The sequence below is a fragment of the Anolis carolinensis genome, chromosome 6, assembly GCF_035594765.1.
Source record: "Anolis carolinensis isolate JA03-04 chromosome 6, rAnoCar3.1.pri, whole genome shotgun sequence".
Taxonomy (NCBI): Eukaryota; Metazoa; Chordata; class Lepidosauria; order Squamata; family Dactyloidae; genus Anolis; species Anolis carolinensis.
Window position 1 is genome coordinate 66,458,478 of NC_085846.1, and position 22,012 is coordinate 66,480,489.

At 41.7% G+C, this 22,012-nt stretch overlaps 1 protein-coding gene and 1 long non-coding RNA gene across 7 annotated transcripts in view; one reads left to right on the forward strand and one right to left on the reverse strand.

Annotated features, from left to right (window-relative positions):
- ulk4 (unc-51 like kinase 4) overlaps positions 1-16,332 on the reverse strand; it is a 266,746-nt gene extending 250,414 nt beyond the window's left edge. Inside the window, exons 1-5 of one of the 6 annotated variants that reach the window (XM_062984172.1) lie at positions 16,044-16,332; positions 12,913-13,081; positions 5,027-5,126; positions 3,514-3,653; positions 3,255-3,414 (exon numbers count right to left, since the gene is read on the reverse strand). In XM_062984172.1, the coding sequence (XP_062840242.1) occupies positions 3,255-3,414; positions 3,514-3,653; positions 5,027-5,126; positions 12,913-13,050 (538 nt within the window). In that variant the 5' untranslated portion in view covers positions 13,051-13,081; positions 16,044-16,332. The other 5 variants (XM_062984171.1, XM_062984173.1, XM_062984174.1 and 2 more) reach the window with 5 other exon arrangements.
- LOC134299941 (uncharacterized) lies at positions 11,872-21,753 on the forward strand. Its single transcript, XR_010007188.1, has 4 exons — positions 11,872-12,766; positions 15,510-15,576; positions 18,342-18,394; positions 21,512-21,753. It is a non-coding gene; the product is annotated as an uncharacterized LOC134299941 (long non-coding RNA).
- Positions 21,754-22,012: the final 259 nt, after the last annotated feature.

Genomic DNA, 22,012 nt, shown 5'->3' on the forward strand with positions numbered 1-22,012 from the left:
TCACCCAATGGAGAAAGCACAGCATGGGGGAGCAAAGGGAGACTGGGAGAGCAGGACTCTGAGGTGGGCCAGGCCAGAGAAACAGCTACGTATCGTGGAAGAAAAAAGTACAAATGCCCCATCTGAGCAAACAGTTGGTGGCATCACAACCAACAATTTGCAGTATAGTAAGTAAAGCAACAGATTCTTTTGTGTGTGTGTGTCAGGAGCAACTTGAGAAACCGCAAGTCACTTCCAGTGTGAGAGAATTAGCTGTCTGCAAGGACGTTGCCCAGGGGACGCCTGGATGTTTGATGTTTTGCTATTCTGTGGGAGGCTTCTCTCATGTCCCTTATGGGGAGCTCCCCGCATTCGAACTGGCAACCTTCAGGTCAGCAACCCAACCTTCAGGTCAGCCATCCTGCCAACACATTGAGCCACCCATTCTTTTTCTCTCACTCCTCTCTTCCCAATTCAGTGTAAGAAATTGAGATAAATGAGACTGAACAGTTCAGGGATCCAAAAAATGTGCAGCCTAACTTTTGGGGTACAGTACTTGGAAACAGATTTTCAAAACTTTGTTTTCACAATTACTGCAGCAAGCACACATGCATTTGCAGGTGATACAGAAGTAGCTTCAATAAATATATATATATATAAATAACTCCATTTAAAGTATTTGGGAGAGGATCAGATTCCTGGGGGGGGGGGGGGTCACACAAATTTATTGAGCAGACAAAACTCAGTTGGAAGATGGGATGGAAAAAATGAATGAAGCTCTTTTCTGATGTTTTGTTTGCTATAATGTAACTGGATCATTTAAATACAAAAGCAAGTAACTTAACTAACACTATAAATCAAAATGTAAACGTCAAACAACAGATCTTAGCTGACAAAGCAGAACATATTAAAATAAAACTTAATTGTTGATCTTGTCACACAAAGAAATTGTGACCTGCTTTATATGAACAGATTACACACATCAAGAAATATCTATGCTAATCACTTCTAATCATTGTAAGGGGGGCACTGTTCATTGTTTGAATTATATAAGGCCTAGCCCTTAAAATAAACAAACTGATATTTTTCAGTCAACATCCATCCCATAGAGACAATTCGTCCGCATCAGATCTCGCAGTCTAAAGGCTGAAGAAGACCACATATTGTCATTTCCCTGCACTGCATGATAAACTGCAACATGAGAAATGTGAGGCACCACCAAAAGCTAAATCGATATTTACTTCTGCTCCAATGTCTTATCACTCATTTATTATTGTACAAGAAAAGGGGGTGAGGATGGTGGGTGCGCAATCTAATCGTGCATGGAATAGGTTACCCTGTTGAAGATCGCAACCTTCTCAAGCCTCCTCTATTTAATGTTTTCTCTGTTTTATAATGTGTCGGTTTATTTCCTGAAGTGTATGTCTTCTTTGGTTTACAGATTTCTTAGTTCAATGTGCTTAAAGAAGTTGAAGGGGCTGCAGACCAGTGACAGTTTTTAAAAGGATAATAGTTAGAAATGACAGTTGAGGCTTGAGTCTGTTAGAGTGCAGAAGCCAATGTTAGAAACTAGAAGACAGTGTTGAGGCTTGAGTTTCTTGGAAGTGGACTGTTATAAAGAGTTATACAGAGCAATATAGTTTTAAAGAGACTGTTAAAGACTATAAGCTAAAGATACAAACAGAAATGTTTTAAAGTTTAACCTTGACAAGAAATGTACCCATATATTTAAATACATGAAGTTATACGTAAACAAACATGTTACTTTAAAATATGTCTGCTTGAACCTTTGTCTGCTTAAAGCATTTAATAGAAACAAAATATCTACGTGCCCAGTGATCATCCATTACCCAAATAACTAAAGGAACACTTTTTGAAACTCTGCAACCCTTTAGGTCACGATCCTAACAGATCATAACCCAATACCCCAATAAATTATGATCCTAACAGGTTATAATCCAATAGTCCAATATACCTTAAATGCTCTTGATCTGAACATAAATGCTATGCAGAAAACAATAGATTTCCTTTTATCATCAAGCGTCAAAATGACTGTGTTGTTAGACAAAGAAAATGGCTCCTACACTGCTGTCCTCATCCTTCCTGCTCTTCTAATCATGTACAAAATTATCAACTTACAGTCAGCCCATTCACTTTCTCTCCCCAAGGTTTAGGAGGAAGAGGAAAGAGAGATAGTTTCTCATCAGTGACTCAAGAGAAATGCATGCTCTAAGTTGGAATTAACATGATTCCATTCACAATGAAGTCCTCAGGAACATACAACATCCATGAACCACATTCCTTTAAATCATCCCCATGATATTCCATGCCTTAACCCAGGGGTCCCCAAACTAAGGCCCGGGGGCCGGATGCGGCCCTCCAAGATCACTGACCTGGCCCCCGCCCTCAGTTTTAGACTTAGGCTTGCCCAAAGTCCGAAATGACTTGAAGGCACAACAACAACAATCCTACTTAACTTGACTATCTCTTTGGCCAGAAGCAGGCCCACAGAAGCAGGTTTACACAGTATGTTGGTTAAAATTGTTTAACTTGTAAGCCACTCTGAGTCCCCTTCGGGGTGAGAGAGGGTGGGGTATAAATATAGTAAACAAACAAACAAACAAACAAATACATAATTGTTCTTGGGGGGGGGGGGGTTGCACTACAAATAAGACATGTGCAGTGTGCATAGGAATTTGTATATTGTTGATGATAATTCGGCCCCTGAACAATCTGAGGGGCCATGAACCGGCCCTCCACTTAAAAAGTTTGAGGACCCCTGCCTTAACCTATGCTGCAGCCCCTTGTGTCAAGAAAGCAAGAATGTATAAAAAGAAGAAGAGAGAACAGGGAGGAAAAAGGAGAAAGCTTGAAGATTCAGATGAAGACAACAGCATTATTTCCACTGTTTATCAATTTTGCTTAAATGTGTGGTGATTTAAACTAACATCTAAAATAAAGTCAGCTGGCTCTCCACTTTCACACAACCACATAGTGTAGGAAGATAGAGCAAGGACTGGAGATAAAGCCAGGGCAGTAAACAGCTTCCATTAGCTGGTGACCTTTCCAACAATAGCTATGCCATTGCACTAGATAATGTTCCATGGTACATTATTGGTTTAGTTTCATTTTATATCAATATATAGTAGTGTTGTTTTCAATGATATAATCATTGAACTCTCCTCTTTCTCTCTCCATCACCAACCATTTCTTGTTTTACACAGTTCTATAATTATGCTACTGCATCAGCTGTTAGCTTGATATAATGCAAGTACCTCTAAGTCTGCTTTTCAATATTTCTCCTCTGCTTTCACCACTATTGCCTCCCCGTTCCTCTGCTCCAATTAAAGCAAAAAATTCTTCCAAGTTTTCACCCTCTGCTTTAGCCAAACAGAAGTTACTGAACTTCAAAGTGCCAGGCCCTTCCAGAAGAATCTGTAATAAGTAGCAGTTAGAAATGTCATTGTTTTAAAAAAAATATTTGTTATTTATTTCCAAAAATCATGTATCACCACAAAATGCATTCCCTCTTACCTTTCCTGGTGTAAGATCACAAAAGAGGATTCCAAGTTCATGAATATAACGAAGTCCAGCAACTAAATCAATACCAAATTCTCTTACAATGTCTTCAGGTAAGTGTTCGTCTTGAGTAATTAGCAGTTCTAGTGATCCACCTATTTATAGACAACCAGTAATTATTTTTAAGAGAATTGCACTTAATAGACCTTCCTAGTGTTATACTTAAATTTGTCTTGACAAGTATTTCCCTTTAGGTGAAAATGTTGACCTGACAAAGCAGATCCCACAATAGTAATCTACAGATTATTCACAAGTAAGGGTTTGAGGAAAACGAAATATGAGAACTTTCTTATAAGCCACCTTCCTAGAAAGGATAGAGTAGTCCCATTCCTGTTTTCCTTCTGACAGCAGGACTTATATTTTAAAGAAAAGGATTTGAATAGTTTGCAATTAATAAAGTGTTATTTTAAAACATTTTTTATATTTTAAAATACATTTTGATTTGTTGACATTTTATTTTAATAATGTTTTTATCTCTTTGTATGTTTTTATCTCTTTGATATTTTTATAATTTTGTAAGCTGCCTAGAGTACATGTTTGAGATGAAAAGGAGTACATATATAAACAAATAGACAACATGCTTGCATTTACCAAGGCTTTGTGAAGATACAAAGGGGAAGAATTCTGCAAGCATATGCATGAATTTACAAGAGAGTACTTTAAAACATTAACAATATTTATATTTTCTCAATTAAGAGCCTTGGGGAACTGGAGACACATTATTGTTCATGATTATTCTACAGAGGTTAAAATTTTACTTTGCACCAAATTTATGATCTTAATAGAAATTGGAGATTCATGGCGTAAAAGAAAATTACATGAAAAATTCAACCATTAGAATACTGTCTTACTAAAAGTAGATTTTCAAAGAAGATTTGGTCTAGTTTCTCTCAAACAACGATCTTTCTGTTCTTCTGTCCACTACTCTATGACAAGCATATTTTGATACTAAAAGCAGCTTGTAACATGGTACAAGGAATACCCATGTTACAATTTTAATCTGGATTGAAAAAACAAATTTTAACCTTGATGAAAAAAATATGGAATCAATTTGTGAGCCTAAAGTTGCCTTAAGGATAGAGGGCTACCCACATATTTATTTTTAGTATAACTTGAAGTCTTTGTTTGCCCATTATGCCAACCAGGGATGAGAATAATACGGTCCTCCATATATTGGTGGACTGTAATGCCCAGTATTCCTCATTATTTGTTACGCTAAATAGGCCTTGTGGGTATGCTAGTTTAACATCTGAAGCACCACACAATGTTAAACCTTCTTCTAAACAAGGCATGCTTGATCAGTCACAAAATCTGGCATCTAATGACACCAAAATGAAAACTTAAGTTTTGCACCCTACCCATTAACTATTCCAGACACTGTTCCCTAAACTGTTACTTCAAAGAAAGGTTATTTCAAAGACTATACTAATGAGTAGTCACTCAAATAATTGGCTAAAAAACCTCTTACCTGTGCATAATTCCACTACAAGCCATAGATGGTTGCTTGTCTCATACCATTCATGAAAGGTTACTATGTTCTTGTGCCTAATTTCATGAGTAAGGCGCACCTGTAACAGATTATTCACACATATGGGATAGTTTAGGCTCAATCAGAAATTGGAATAACAACTGCTCTGCAGGAATAAGGGCTGAACACAGGTTTAGTCATATTTGGAATATACCCACAGTAGAGTATGTGTAATGTAGGCCCAAATGATTTCAACAGGCATACTTTTAATTAAGACTTATATTCAACCCCATGAATTCAGGACACGTCTGGGCCAAAACATAGAGAAATCCTTCTCTCACACTAAGAAAAACATCATTAATAAGGTGTTTAATCTATTTTAAAGACTATATCTCCAGCCCTCTTTACCATCACCTCAAACCCAATGCTGCAAAGACAAGCAAAAAATCTCTAGCTAGACCAGTGGTTCCCAACTTGTGGTCCATGGGCTACCAGTGGTCTCCAAGAACTAAAATATGGTGTGCGGCCTCACCGTTACTACAACGTTGCAACGAGAGTGACTGGTCTCACGAAACCCTCTTATAGTGCAGAGGCAACAGGGATGTCAGGAGGGGAGAGGCTGACTACCCAGGAAAGGCACAACAACAAGCCTCCTGACTGCTGCTTCTCCTTCTCCTGAGCGGAGCTGTTCCATGTGGCGTATTGAAGCAGGGGCACCTTGGTGTCTTTGTTTTAAGATCTGTTCCTGGGGTTATTTGGGGTGCCGATTCAAAAAATTGCATTGGGTAGACTACATCAGCTCTAAATTATTGAATATGGTTTTCTGTGGGCGAACAGATGGTGACTACTGGATGGCATATGTTCTGCATCAGAAACTAGAGCTGATGTGGTCTATCCAACATAATTTTCTGAATCAGCACCCCAAATTTCTCGCAGAAGCAGAGGAAGCAGGAGGACATTTTTGCTCCCTGGCTTCAGGTAGGATTTGGCTAAGATTTGGCTAAGATTTTAAACTGAGTTTGGGCTTGGCTCCTGTGGTCAAAGTCTAACTGTTGTGTGACTGTTGTGTTGAAAGAGAGCCAGGTACTTAAGTTGATTGACAGCAGGCATTGTCCCCTGTTAATTGAGTTTCTGGGAAAGCTTTATTTGCCAGTGTGAGTTTCTGCCAGAGCCTGATCCCAGAAGGGCAGTTGGTTCTCGCAGAAGCAGAGGAAGCAGGAGGACATTTTTGCTCCCTGGCTTCAGGTAGGATTTGGCTAAGATTTGGCTAAGATTTTAAACTGAGTTTGGGCTTGGCTCCTGTGGTCAAAGTCTAACTGTTGTGTGACTGTTGTGTTGAAAGAGAGCCAGGTACTTAAGTTGATTGACAGCAGGCATTGTCCCCTGTTAATTGAGTTTCTGGGAAAGCTTTATTTGCCAGTGTGAGTTTCTGCCAGAGCCTGATCCCAGAAGGGCAGTTGGTTCTCGCAGAAGCAGAGGAAGCAGGAGGACATTTTTGCTCCCTGGCTTCAGGTAGGATTTGGCTAAGATTTGGCTAAGATTTTAAACTGAGTTTGGGCTTGGCTCCTGTGGTCAAAGTCTAACTGTTGTGTGACTGTTGTGTTGAAAGAGAGCCAGGTACTTAAGTTGATTGACAGCAGGCATTGTCCCCTGTTAATTGAGTTTCTGGGAAAGCTTTATTTGCCAGTGTGAGTTTCTGCCAGAGCCTGATCCCAGAAGGGCAGTTGGTTCTCGCAGAAGCAGAGGAAGCAGGAGGACATTTTTGCTCCCTGGCTTCAGGTAGGATTTGGCTAAGATTTGGCTAAGATTTTAAACTGAGTTTGGGCTTGGCTCCTGTGGTCAAAGTCTAACTGTTGTGTGACTGTTGTGTTGAAAGAGAGCCAGGTACTTAAGTTGATTGACAGCAGGCATTGTCCCCTGTTAATTGAGTTTCTGGGAAAGCTTTATTTGCCAGTGTGAGTTTCTGCCAGAGCCTGATCCCAGAAGGGCAGTTGGTTCTCGCAGAAGCAGAGGAAGCAGGAGGACATTTTTGCTCCCTGGCTTCAGGTAGGATTTGGCTAAGATTTGGCTAAGATTTTAAACTGAGTTTGGGCTTGGCTCCTGTGGTCAAAGTCTAACTGTTGTGTGACTGTTGTGTTGAAAGAGAGCCAGGTACTTAAGATGATTGACAGCAGGCATTGTCCCCTGTTAATTGAGTTTCTGGGAAAGCTTTATTTGCCAGTGTGAGTTTCTGCCAGAGCCTGATCCCAGAAGGGCAGTTGGTTCTCGCAGAAGCAGAGGAAGCAGGAGGACATTTTTGCTCCCTGGCTTCAGGTAGGATTTGGCTAAGATTTGGCTAAGATTTTAAACTGAGTTTGGGCTTGGCTCCTGTGGTCAAAGTCTAACTGTTGTGTGACTGTTGTGTTGAAAGAGAGCCAGGTACTTAAGTTGATTGACAGCAGGCATTGTCCCCTGTTAATTGAGTTTCTGGGAAAGCTTTATTTGCCAGTGTGAGTTTCTGCCAGAGCCTGATCCCAGAAGGGCAGTTGGTTCTCGCAGAAGCAGAGGAAGCAGGAGGACATTTTTGCTCCCTGGCTTCAGGTAGGATTTGGCTAAGATTTGGCTAAGATTTTAAACTGAGTTTGGGCTTGGCTCCTGGAAAGCTTTATTTGCTTTCCTTTACCTTTACCTTTAGCAGAGGATCCAACAGCTCGAGCACCGTATTAAGACCCTTAAGGACATTCAGGCACTCGAGCTCTTCTTGGACACTGCACAACACGCTGCTGTAGATCAGCAGCCTGCATCACACCAACACCACCAAGACCATGATCAGGAACCTTATGGGGAGATCAACTCAAAGGTAGACAACCCTCAGGCTTGGAAGGAGGTCACCCATAGAAGGAGACGCAGGACCAGGCAGCCTCCACAGAACTCCTCTGCTCAGCTGCATTTACACAACAGATTTGAAATTCTTACATCATTAACATACAATCAGGAAACACATCTTGTGGAGGACCACAGTTTCTTAGATACCACTCAGTGGACCATCCTGGATCAATGCGCAGGGGATAGCCCTGACAGGGACAGTGCATCACCACAGTCACACTTATGTAATCATGCAAATGCTCCATCCCCATTCATAGACCAGGAGCAACAGGAACATCCTTGGGAGAGTAATGGGCTCTCGGATGTATCTCAATGGATTGTCATTGATGAATGCACTGGGGATGTTGAGGAGGAGGACAACACTTTACACCTACATGATTCACTTCAACAGGAACACTCTTCAGGGGACATACACACTGTCTTGCACAAAAGGGACCCTGTCAATCCTCAAAGGAAACAGGTCTTGGTAGTAGGTGACTCCCTCCTTAGAGGAACGGAAGCCATCATTTCCAGACCGGATGGGATGGCTCGAGAAACATGCTGCCTCCCGGGGGCAAAAATACACCATATCACTCAGAGGCTCAGCAGGCTCCTAAAGCCCCATCACCCTCCCCACCTTATGTTGATTCATGTAGGTACCAATGACACCGCTAGGCATACTTTTCAAAAGATCACAAATGATTTTCGAGCTCTGGGAACAAAGCTAAAACTGTATAATGTACATGTGATCTTTTCATCCCTCCTCCCCGTTGTAGGACATGGCTCTACAAGGGCCGGAAAAATAGTACAGGTCAATAACTGGCTCAGAAAATGGTGTCAAGAGGAGCATTTTGGCTTCCTTGACCATGGTCTACTCTTCCAAGAGGATGGACTACTGGCAAGCGATGGGGTGCATCTCACACAAGTAGGAAAACATCTTTTTGCACACAGACTCACAAACCTCATCAGGCGCACTTTAAACTAAATCCACTGGGGGAGGGGAACAACAGCCTGGCGAACACTATATTACCCACGACCACAGGGAACCGCCGTAAGGCTAAACGGAGGGCTGCACAAACACAGCAAGGACCAAGTACAGAGAGCACAATAATCCCAAATAAACAGTTCGAGGGGAGGTCACAGGGGCTTACATGTCTTTACACTAATGCTCAGAGCATGGGAAATAAGCAAGACGAACTCCAACTCCTAGCACAGCACCACACATACGATGTCATAGGCATCACTGAAACCTGGTGGGATGACTCCCATCACTGGAATTTAACCATTGAGGGCTATAACCTCTTTCACATAAATAGAACAAAGGGGAGAGGAGGGGGAGTAGCTTTATATGTCAAAAACAGTTACGTTGCAGAAGAAATGCAAGACTGTAATCCGGGAAACCAGCTTGAAAGCATCTGGATAAGAATCAAGGGAACCGGGACTCAAAAAGATCTTGTCGTGGGTGTCTACTACAGACCTCCGAGTCAGGATGAAGGACTTGATGAAGCCTTCTGTCAACAGCTGACCAAACAGGCACAAAGAAGAGATATAGTAGTCATGGGCGATTTCAATTATCCCGATATCTGCTGGAAAACAAACTCAGCCAAGAGTACAAAGTCCAACAAATTCCTCACTTGCCTTGCAGATAATTTTATGGTCCAGAAGGTAGAAGAGGCAACAAGGGGATCAGCAACTCTTGATCTAATCTTAACAAATGTGGAAGACCTGATCAATACAGTTGAAGTGGTTGGATCCTTAGGGGCAAGTGACCATGTGCTCCTGCAGTTTGCAATACAAAGGAATGCTGAAACTAAGACAAGTCAAACACGCATTCTGGACTTTAAGAGAGCTGACTTCCAAAAAATGAAGGAATTACTGAGCGGCATTCCATGGACGCCGATATTAAAAAACAAGGGAGTTAAGGATGGATGGGAGTTTTTCAAAAGTGAAATACTCAAGGCGCAAATGCAAACAGTGCCAACAAAGAAGAAAAATAAGACAAGTGCAAAGAAGCCAGAATGGATGTCCAAAGAACTTCTAACTGAGCTAAAGCTCAAAAGTGACATGCACAAGAAGTGGAAAAGGGGAGAAATCACCAAAGAAGAATTCAAACGTATAGCCAACTCCTGTAGGGAAAAGGTTCGCAAGGCTAAAGCGCAAAATGAGCTCAGGCTTGCCAGGGACATAAAAAACAACAAAAAAGGTTTTTTTGCTTATGTTGGTAGAAAAAGGAAGAAAAAGGAGGCGATAGGGCCACTGCAAGGAGTAGATGGGGTGATGGTGACAGGGGATAGGGAAAAGGCAGAACTGCTTAATGCCTTCTTTGCCTCGGTCTTCTCACAAAAAGAAAGCCATCTTCAACCTCAGCAACATGGAATGGACGAAGGATTGGGGGAAATCCAACCCCAAATAGGGAAACAAGTTGTCCAGGAACACCTGGCCACTCTAAACGAATTCAAGTCCCCAGGGCCAGATCAGCTACATCCAAGAGTATTGAAGGAACTAGCGGAAGTTATTTCAGAACCACTGGCAATCATCTTCGAGAGTTCTTGGAGAACAGGAGAAGTCCCAGCAGATTGGAGGAGGGCGAATGTGGTCCCTATCTTCAAGAAGGGAAAAAAGAACGACCCAAACAATTACCGTCCGGTCAGCCTCACATCAATACCAGGCAAGATTCTGGAAAAGATCATTAAGGAAGTGGTCTGCAAACACTTAGAAACAAATGCGGTCATTGCTAATAGTCAACACGGATTTACCAAAAACAAGTCATGCCAGACTAATCTGATCTCTTTTTTCGATAGAGTTACGAGTTGGGTCGATACAGGGAATGCCGTGGATGTAGCATATCTAGATTTCAGTAAGGCCTTCGACAAAGTCCCCCACGACCTTCTGGCAAACAAACTAGTAAAATGTGGGCTAGACAAAACTACGGTTAGGTGGATCTGTAATTGGCTAAGCGAACGAACCCAAAGGGTGCTCACCAATGCGTCGTCTTCATCATGGAAAGAAGTGACAAGTGGAGTGCCGCAGGGCTCCGTCCTGGGCCCGGTTCTGTTCAACATCTTTATTAACGACTTAGACGAAGGGTTAGAAGGCACGATCATCAAGTTTGCAGATGACACCAAACTCGGAGGGATAGCTAACACTCCAGAAGACAGGAGCAGAATTCAAAACGATCTTGACAGACTAGAGAGATGGGCCGAAACTAACAAAATGAAGTTCAACAGGGACAAATGCAAGATACTTCACTTCGGCAGAAAAAATGGAAATCAAAGATACAGAATGGGGGACGCCTGGCTTGACAGCAGTGTGTGCGAAAAAGATCTTGGAGTCCTCGTGGACAACAAGTTAAACATGAGCCTACAATGTGATGCGGCAGCTAAAAAAGCCAATGGGATTTTGGCCTGCATTAATAGGGGAATAACGTCTAGATCCAGGGAAGTCATGCTCCCCCTCTATTCTGCCTTGGTCAGACCACACCTGGAATACTGTGTCCAGTTTTGGGCACCGCAGATGAAGGGAGATGCTGACAAGCTGGAAAGCGTCCAGAGGAGGGCAACTAAAATGATTAAGGGTCTGGAGAACAAGCCCTATGAGGAGAGGCTTAAAGAGCTGGGCATGTTTAGCCTGCAGAAGAGAAGGCTGAGAGGAGACATGATAGCCATGTACAAATATGTGAGGGGAAGTCATAGGGAGGAGGGAGCAAGCTTATTTTCTGCTGCCCTGCAGACTAGGACACGGAACAATGGCTTCAAACTACAGGAAAGGAGATTCCACCTGAACATCAGGAAGAACTTCCTCACTGTGAGGGCTGTTCGGCAGTGGAACTCTCTCCCCCGGGCCGTGGTGGAGGCTCCTTCTTTGGAGGCTTTTAAGCAGAGGCTGGATGGCCATCTGTCGGGGGTGCTTTGAATGCGATTTCCTGCTTCTTAGCGGGGGGTTGGACTAGATGGCCCTTGAGGTCTCTTCCAACTCTACTATTCTATGATTCTATGAAATAACCAAACCAAATCTAAAGTTGACCAAAATTGATTTGCAACTCTTTTAGTACTAATGTTGGGAGAGTGGTCTCTGGTCAAAGTGGTCCCTGGTCAAAAAAAGGTGGGGAACCACTGAGCTAGACAAAAGACAAGAAAAATAGGGCTGATCTTCCATAAAGAGTTGGCAAAAAGGAACTTCTTTGTCAGAAGCTTTGTTTACTGAGCTGAATGAGAAGGGACCATTAAAGTGCAAAAAGACAAAACTCCTCTGTAGAAAACATACAAGATAGTCTCTGTTTATACATTGTCAGATTTAAAGGCAGAAAACAGAGCTAACACAAAGAGAACAGCTAAAAAATAATACTTCTGAAGTGATACAATAACAAAACTGCCAAAACAGTTGAGACAAAACAAAAATATATATACATATATGGGCATCCTGTAGGAACTGTTTTTCTTGCAAACTCTTTTAACCATTTCTAATATTGTTAATCTGTTGTTTGGATACAATAAATAGCTTTAAAATGGTTGTTGAAAATAAAGACTATGTCTGATTTCAAAGCAACTCCAATATTAAACAGCAGATGGATGCATGACCTGAAATTTCAAGAACAATGATAAAACACACTTCGGTTTGGAATTTTCTTTTTCTCATGCATTTCGTAAATGGAAAACCTGATTATTTAATATATTTTTAATGGGAAGCATAAGGGTGAATCAGAAGAAACAAAAAATAAGTGTTCTTATAATCAATGAAGACTACACGAAGCAATCCAAGTCTGAAAGGTTTCAATTTTATTTCCAACAGGTGTTGCAGTCCACCGCAGTCTCATTAGCACAGGAAAACTACCTTATGGAGCATGCCCAAGAAAGAATTACCTGAAGCCTGCTAGGAATTCCTTTTAAATTAAAACAGGTTAGTATGCTAAATGCTGAACATACGCTGATTCAGTATATATCATGGAACACACATTTCAATCAAATAATGCATGTGTCTGAATATGCACCTATATAAGTTGCATGGACACATGTCTTCTTCAATATAATAAATTTGCTTCTTACCCAATTTGTGATTTCAGCTCTTTTGCATTTATCAGTGCACAAAATAGCCACAAAGTTGATTGTTCCTTTTCTTCTGCCTTTATAAACAATAGTCTTACTCCCCCTTCCAATCTCTTCATACAAAATAAAGTTTTCCATCACAATGTATGCTGTAATAGATAACCACAGCCTGCAGGAAAGGAAAAAAAAACCACATTCAGCATAATACATCAAGATTATGAATCGTTAAAAAAATGAAGCCTGGGTCATGTAATTTTACAAGTGATGACAATGTAGGCTGTAGAGAAAGCCACAATACTGTACATGTTATGTCTTTGTTAGACTTGCAAGTTATCCCATTATGCCCAGGACTTCAACAAAGGCAACCTGCCATGTGAGCAGGAAGAACAGATGCCAGCCATACTCATAAGAAACAGATCCGGCAGCATTTGTCATGCAGCAGTCACCTCATTACGGAGCCAAAGTGGTCTGTCTAGTGGTTTGAACATCGGATTATAATTCTGGTTTCGGACGATCACTCAGCCACAGAAACCCACTGTGACACTTTGGACACATCACCCTCAGCTTTAGAAGAAAACAAAGGCAAGCCCGAACTGAACAAATCGTGTCAATTCACACAACAACTGGTTTCGTTACAGATCAAGATGGGGGGTGGGGGGGGCTTTCTGTGCAAGACTAGCAACTGCTCTTTCTCCTCTCAGGTTCTTCCTGACTTCATGTTAGTTGCTGATCTGCTATCACAAGATTTCATGGGACTTGGAGTTTCCTTACATGGGAATCCAAAACTCTTTTGAAGGGCTCGTTTACCTGTCAGTGTTATTGAGAAGGGGATGGAACCCGGACCATTTGAGTCAGATTAATGCATTCAGAAAAGACAAGGTTCAATTATGAAAGAGGGTAGGAGGTATATCAATGGATATACAAAGGCACATTTGTATTTATTTAGGGGCAGTGCTACAAGATGATGTAAGCCAATGGTTCTCAACCTGTGGGACCCTAGGTTTTTGGCCTACAACTCCCAGAAATCCCAGCTGTTGCAGATTGTAGATGATAGGTAGAAGCTCTTACGTGTGCAGAGACACCCTGCAGCTTTGCAGAACAAATAACACAGGAACGTCTACTAAATCCAAGAAATCAACAGAAAAATTGTATTTACAATAGTCCTTCTGTTTGCTTACAGAAATCAGCAGTTATAGGGAATTCTTTCTTAGTCCATGAATCTGCTTCAGTGATGATCAGCAAACAGGGCCTCAGAAATAGTCAGGCCTCTCTAAGTACAGAGCCATCTTCTTTCCAGCCAGTACTCAGTAGATTCATGCACACAGAGAGAAACCTGTTCAAACTGGTTCTCCAGCAGCAGAACAGCAACAGTTACAAACCAATTCCCCAGGTCCTTGCAAAATCGGCCAATCGGCTTCATGCCTTTGATTTTCCAGTTAACACACATATAGTGTCTTTGCAAATCATGCAAATCATGACACCAGCCAGTTTAGCAGCTATTGGAATTTCTGGGAGTTGAATGCCAAAACATCTGGGGACCCATGGGTTGAGAACCACTACTGTGAGCTATATTTCAGAGGAAGGAACTGGCAGAACCACCTCTGAATATTCCTAAGAAGGCCTGTGAGATTCAATGGGTTGGAAGAAGTCGATAGGTGACTTGAAACATACACAGACGATCATGAATGAGAAAAACAGGTTCAAGTACAGTAGAGTCTCACTTATCCAACGTTCTGGATTATCCAACGCATTTTTGTAGTCAATGTTTTCAATATATTGTGATATGTTGGTGCTAAATTCGTAAATACAGTCATTACTACATAGCATTACTGCGTATGGAACTACTTTTTCTGTCAAATTTGTTGTATAACATGATGTTTTGGTGCTTAATTTGTAAAATCATAAACTAATTTGATGTTTAATAGGCTTTTCCTTAATCCCTCCTTATTATCCAACATATTCACTTATCCAAAGTTCTGCCGGCCCGTTTATGTTGGATAAGTGAGATTCTACTGTATTAGGATGTTTTTTACCAGCTAGTTGAAAGCTTTTGAACTCTCTGCTAAGCTGACAGGATGCTCCCATCCTTTGGAAAACAGAAGATTCAACAATTGCATATTTTAATACCATTCCATAAGTATCATAAGGAAATGAAGAGCTTTGAATTTCTTCCCCCTTTTATCCAGGGACAGAGAATGAAACTTTGCATGCCCCCAAAATGTTTGTTATTTCCCCTCTCCCACAAAACAGTTGAAAGATTAAAAAATACACTATAGAACAGCAAGTTTATTTCAAATATAACTGTTGCCAGGATGCAGTCCCAAACATACACTGAATTTTGGGGAGAAACTCTACTCACAAACCCAAATACTTAAAAAAAAGGTTCTGTGGAAGGTCCAGGGTGGGAGAAAGAACCCTGGTCTGTTGGAGGCAAGTGTGAATGTTGCAATTGTCCAGCTTGATTAGCACTGAATAGCCTTGCAGCTTCAAAGCCTGCTAATTCCTGCCTGGGGGAATTCTTTGTTGGGAGGTGTCAGCTTACCCTGGAATTCCCCTATTTTCTAAGTGTTGTTCTTTATTTACTGTCTCGATTTTAGAATTTTAGATTTCTGAGGTGATTCGCTGGTCCTGATTGTCTCTAGTCTGGAAGCAACTACTTTCAAAGTAAGTACCGCACGATTAAACAGGAAATAGCTTTCAAACAGGGAACAGATCCCCCCCCCCCCCAATTGTTATTATATAGTGGTATAAGGTTCTATTTTATTGGTGTCCACTCAAATTACTTCATACAAGAAAACAGCACTAACTGGATCCCCGGCCGAGGAGGTCGGGCGGGCGAAAACACAGCAGAGCAGGGCGCCCGTTCGAAGGGGCGGGGCGCCAAAGAACACGTTGTCTGCTCCGGCCCTTTACTTTGCTTGGCGTCCCCGCCCGCACCGTTTCGAGGCAAGCCACCAATACCTGCTCCCCGCGGAATGAGCCAAAACTGGAAACGCCTGGAACTGGAAAGGGAGCAAACACCGATGCCGCCGCTAACCCAAACCTGAGCCCCGCCCCTTGTGGGCTGTTCAATTTCTCACATCACCGGGGGGGTTAATAACTATAGGCCAATGAAATATGTCACTTCTCACCTTGATCGTTGCGGAAAAGGAAGGTTAGGATTTCGTATTAGGAGTGAGTGTAGTCTAGCTGCTTCCCTTCTTGAAAGAGTTGCTTACGACTCTGGGAATCAATATAAGCAATTTCTCCCCCCCCCCGCTATAGATTATGGTTTAGTCCAAGCTCTCCCTCAGTCTCTTAGCTACGGCAGGGGACGCCGGAAACAACTTTTGAGGGGGAGGGGGGGGGCAGGGGTGCCGCGCGCCCTTCCATCCTTTGCAGCCGCTCCTCTTCCTCTCCCGCCCCATTTTTATCAGAGGTTCCCGGATGTTCCCCCATCCTGCGCAAACAAGAAACAGAGGAAGGGCTGGGCCCTGTCGCTATGGAAACCCCATCCTCTCCTTTCCCTCTCAGCTGTTCCATTACAAATGTGGCCTGGAAGCAATGGGCTCAAAGCTAGTTGAGGCCACAAGTTTAGAGCCTTGTGATAAAGAGCCCTCTTGATTCTCAGTCACAGCAGCTATTTTTGTTTTTCACCTTCAATAGGGAGTCACATTTACCACAGATCCTAAGAGAAGGCCTAACTGACCTATGTATTAGGAATGTGTGAGCCATAAAAAATACAGGAGAATTCCAGACAGGAAACAATTAGGGCCAGCTAATACCTCGCCCTGGTGGCGAAGTGCCTTAAAGCACTGAGCTGCTGAACTTGCAGACCGAAAGGTCCCAGGTTCAAATCCCGGGAGTAGCTTGAGCACCCGCTGTTAGCTCCAGCTCCTGCCAACCTAGCAGTTCGAAAACATGCAAATGTGAGTAGATCAATAGGTACTGCTTCGGCGGGAAGGTAACGGCGCTCCATAGAATCATGCTGGCCACATGACCTTGGAGGTGTCTACGGACAATGCCGGCTCTTCGGCTTAGAAATGGAGATGAGCACCAACCCCCAGAGTCAGACATGACTGGACTTAACGTCAGGGGAAACCTTTACATTAATACCTCCCAACAAAGGATTCCCTAAGGCAGGAAGCAGCCAGGCTTTGAAGCTGCAAGGCTATTCAATGATAATCAAGGTGGTCAATTGCACCAGTGTCTTCACTGTGGAAGTACATGCGAGTCAAGAATAGGGCTCCACAGTCACGTATCCCACCGCCAGGACACCACACCTGGAAGACAATCATACTTGAACAATGAGGGATCGCCTAGTAAGTAAGGACAATTGCAACATTCACATGTGCGTCAGGTAGACAGGAGTTCTTTCTCCCACCCTGGACCTTCCAAAGATATATAAACCCCACTTGCCTAGTTTCCAACAGACCTCACAACCTCTGAGGATGCCTGCCATAGATACAGGTGAAATGTCAGGAGAAAATGCTTCTGGAACATGGCCATACAGCCCAGAAAATTCACAGCAACCTATAAATAAATGGTTCAAAACTGGAGGGTGCTGGCATTTTGTTTCTAAAGTGTTTCTAAAGTATAGTTAGTGAAAACTCATTAGTATAACGAGAGACGAAATTTTATTACTATTTCATTATCGTTTTTGTTTCATGTCAGGAGCGACTTGAGAAACTGCAAGTCACTTCTGGTGTGAAAGAATTGGCAGTCTGCAAGAACATAGCTCAGGGGATGCCTGAATGTTTGATGTTTTTCCCATCCTTGTGGGATGCTTCTCTCATGTCCCCGCATGGGGAGCTGGAGCTGACAGAGGGAGCTCATCCACACTCTCATCGGATTTGAACTGGCAGCCTTCAGGCCAGCAACCCAATCTTCAAGTCATCTGTCCTGCTGGCACAAGGGTTTAACCCACTGCGCCATCGGGGGCTCAATTTCTTTATAGTAATTGCACATGCTTACTATAATTGGGAAAACTTTAGGGGTTCCTTTCTCCCTCATTTTTACAGCTCTTGGGGTGAAACTCGCTACATTACATTATATTTGATGGCAAATCCATTTTTCTGTAATATGCACCTTCAGAACTGAGGTACACATTACATTCAATTGTACATTATACTCATGTAAATATGGCAAGAGTAAATGCAAGCTACAATGATTAAACTAGCCTGTCCAATTTTGGGCATATGAGGCAATGCAAAATACGATCATTTTGGTACAGTGGAAAGCAGTAAGAAAGGTGGACACTACACTACAGGTGAATGGATTCAATCAAGGAAGCCACAACACTGAATTTGCAAGAACTGAGTAGAGCAGTTGATGATCAGGAATCTTGGAGGTCTCTCATTTACAAGGTCATCATTGAAGTTCACTTGACACTAAACAAAAAGAAAATTGAGCCTCGAAGATAAAATGACTATCATGCTTTGGATACACAGGGTGATGACACAGCTCATTGGAAACGGCAATAAAGCTGGGAGAATAGAAGGAGGTAAGAAAAAGGAAGTTCACATTATTTATTTATTTATTTATTATTGGTGTATGTGTTTATTTAGATTACTTATACTTTATTCTTCAGCCACAAATGTTCTCAGAGCAGTCAAATTGTAAATTTGACAGATTTATTGAATCAATGAAGGAAACCATAGTACTGAGTTTGCGAGACCTGATCAGGGCTGTTGATGACTGGTGCTCTCCAAGACGTTGCATTTAGAGTCACCATAGGTTGAAGTGAACTTGATGGAAAGTAACCAAGTTTCTTAAGTGAGATGTCCCTGGTTTATTTAACAGTTCTAAATGACGTGACCTTACACACCCAGGGGACAGCTTTGATATGAGTAATCTTATACTTATCAGGACAAACATGCATAGGACTGTATTATAGCTGTATTATAGTTGTACTTTATTACACTCCCTGTCCCCTTTAAGAATATAGTTGCAAAAAATGTACCGTGCTCTCTTTCTGTCTGACATAACTCATTGAATTAAATCTTTTCTCTGGAAACAACTCCATTAGATTAGGAGAGAGCATCAAATTAATCTCCACAGTCTTCAGTGGTTATCCTGCAAATTCCAGGAAACAAATATCTTATGAATTTTGTTCCGTATAGTTCAGCTTTTGGTGGAGAGTGAAGTTGATGAGTTGATTTTTGGAAATGGAATTTAATAGGAAAAACCTACCAAGTTGTATTTAAACCAGTTTAATCCATGTAACTCAGTTCAGTTTACTTTTATGAACAGGTTCTAGCCCAAGCATGGGCAAACTTTGGCCCTCCAGATGTTTTGGACTTCAACTCCCACAATTCCTAACAGCCAGTAAGCTGGCTGGGATTTTTAGGAATTTATTTATTTATTTATTTATTATAGCATTTCTATACTGCTTTTCTCACCCCTGGGGGGGGGGGGGGGACTCAAAGTGGTTTACAACATGGTGAGTGACAAAATTCAATGCCTCACATTATGAAAATACATCACATATCTAAAATAGCATATAATTGTAGATTAAAACCTTTAAAACTATAAAACATCAATCACAGACATTAGCATCAGACATAAAATGTTAAAACATAAAATGTTAAACAATTGCATAGATTCCAAGGTTATTATTTCACTGCTTTTTTGCTGCTATCACTTACCAAATGCTTGCTTGAATAGCCAGTCTTTAAGTTGTTTTCCTAACACCAGGAGGGAGGGGGCCAATCTAATTTCACTGGGAAGGGAATTCCATCGCCAAGGGGCCACCACCAAGAAGGCCCTGTCTCTCATTCCCACTAGTCGCACTTGGACTGAGAGCAGAGCCTCCTCAGCTGATCTTAATGTTCTAACTGGCTCATAGAGGGAGATGCATTCAGACAGGTGAGCTGGATTGGAGCCATTGAGGGATTTATAGGCCAAAGAAAGCACTTTGAATTGTGCTTGGTAGCAGACTGGCAGCCAGTGGAACTGACACAATGGGGGGGTTATATGCTCCCCAAACGCCACTCCAATAAGGAACTTGGCTGCTGCCCGTTGGACTACTTAAAGCTTCCAGGCAATCTTCAGAGGCAACCCTATGTAAAGCACTTTGCAGTAGTCTATTTAAGATGTAACCAGAGTGTGGACCACCGTGGCCAAGCCTGACTTCTCAACACCTGGAGGACTGAAGTTTGCCCATGCCTGTTCTACCCCATGCTAGAATCCTTTATTTAACCCCTTTAATTAGACTTGGATTACTCAATGTACACTCCCATCTCCATAGCAAGCCGTCATTTACACAAGGCTATCGTGTTTTATTTTGAGGATATTTGCATGACAGTTGTTTCAAATACTCTCCTATGGATGGGCAAACTCCCAAATTAATATCTCCCAAGGCAATGTCCCACACGTACAATCCATACAAATAAAGTAAAACAGCAATCAATGAAAACAGGCAGAGGTTAAAATGGACATGATACACAGACAAAATCTAAAAATATCACAAAAGTTAAAAACAAAACAAAAACCACCATTAGTAGCAGAAATAAGATGATTAAAAGGGCAGAAAGAATAAACTATCCCTAATGTAAGAAATATAACAAAGCTTTACCAGGCAGAATGTTGTGGATATAATATTCTACAACTAAGTATTACTGAAAGGGTCTAGTCCTGTGCATTTATTATCCCCCGGAATATAAAGACATGTATATAGGAATAGGCACTATTATGGTTACTGTAACATTGGTCAGTAAAGATCTTTACAGAGCAACATTTTGAACTGGACTTTAACATTAAATGAGTCTCTGTGAGGATTATACAACACTGGCATAATGAAATCATAATACCCAGTTACCACCAGTATCTTAACAGCTATCTTTTGTACTAAGTGAAATTTCCAAATCTCCTTCAAGGACAGCTTTGTGTATAATATGTTTCAGTAACATCAGTATTTATCCTGCCAGTCTTCCAAAACTCAAGAGACTTACAATTTAAAAATAATCAATACAACTAAAACAGATAACTTTTTAAAAGCCTGTGTGAAGGACAGCAGAGATTTTAGTCTCCTTTGGAAGGGGGTTCAGAGTTCTAGGGGCAGACACTGATGAGGTCCTATCATACATCCCCATTACTCATGCCTGTGACACTAGAATTAATAGAGCTTGACACCACTTGAACTGCCATGGCTTACCTCTATGGAATTGTAAGATGTTGTTTGGTGACGAACCAGCACTTTTTGGCAGACAGAGCTAAATGCCTTGTAAAAGTACAACTTCCTGGATTACTGTACATAGCTTTTAGCAGTGGCAATTGAAGTGGTGTCAAATAATCTTAATAGTAGAGTGTCAATGCACCCTAAGAGAAAGGCCTCTCCCAAAGATCTCTGGGCTGGGCAGGCTCACAAGGAAAGATACAGTCTGCCAGAAAGGCAGAATAAAAGCCATATTGGCAATTAAAATAGATGATGTCAGTAGGGTGGAGAATCAATTTCAAACTCTAGCCTAAACTTTGAATGAGAAAATTCAGAGTGTATACATCACACCACCGACATGTGATTTACCAATTTCCATTGCACACAGAGGACACTTGTGTCTGTAATAGCTAAGATAGATCTATAAAAAAAGGTATGAACAATCCTGCACAATCTGTCCCTTAGGACACTGAAATCTTCTGGCAGATGCCGACTCCAACTAGCCAGAACCTGACTAGCAACCGTCACCCAGAGGACCTTTTCATCAGACACCCCAAGACTGAAGAATGACCTACTGGAAGAGCCCTGACAGCCAAATGAACTGTCGGAATTTAAAACACAACTGAAGACCTATCTCTTCTGGCAGGCCTACCTGGCCAAATTTCAATCATGGATTTTGATTTGCATTATATGGCTACAATATGTTATTTCTGTCTCTGTGTTTGGTGCAAGTTTTTAAACAACATTTTTGTGTTTTTATCTACATACAGATAGTCCCCAAATTGCAAACATCCGACTTACAGTCGACTCATAGTTAAGAATGGGGCTGAGGTAAAGGAAAGAGAGAGAAATCTCCCCTAGGAAGGGAAAGGCACTCCTGAAAAGGTTATCATGGGGGGAAAGGGGTCTCCACTGACACTTTCTCACCAAACCCTGTTTCCACAACAAGCCATTTTTTTTTCCAAA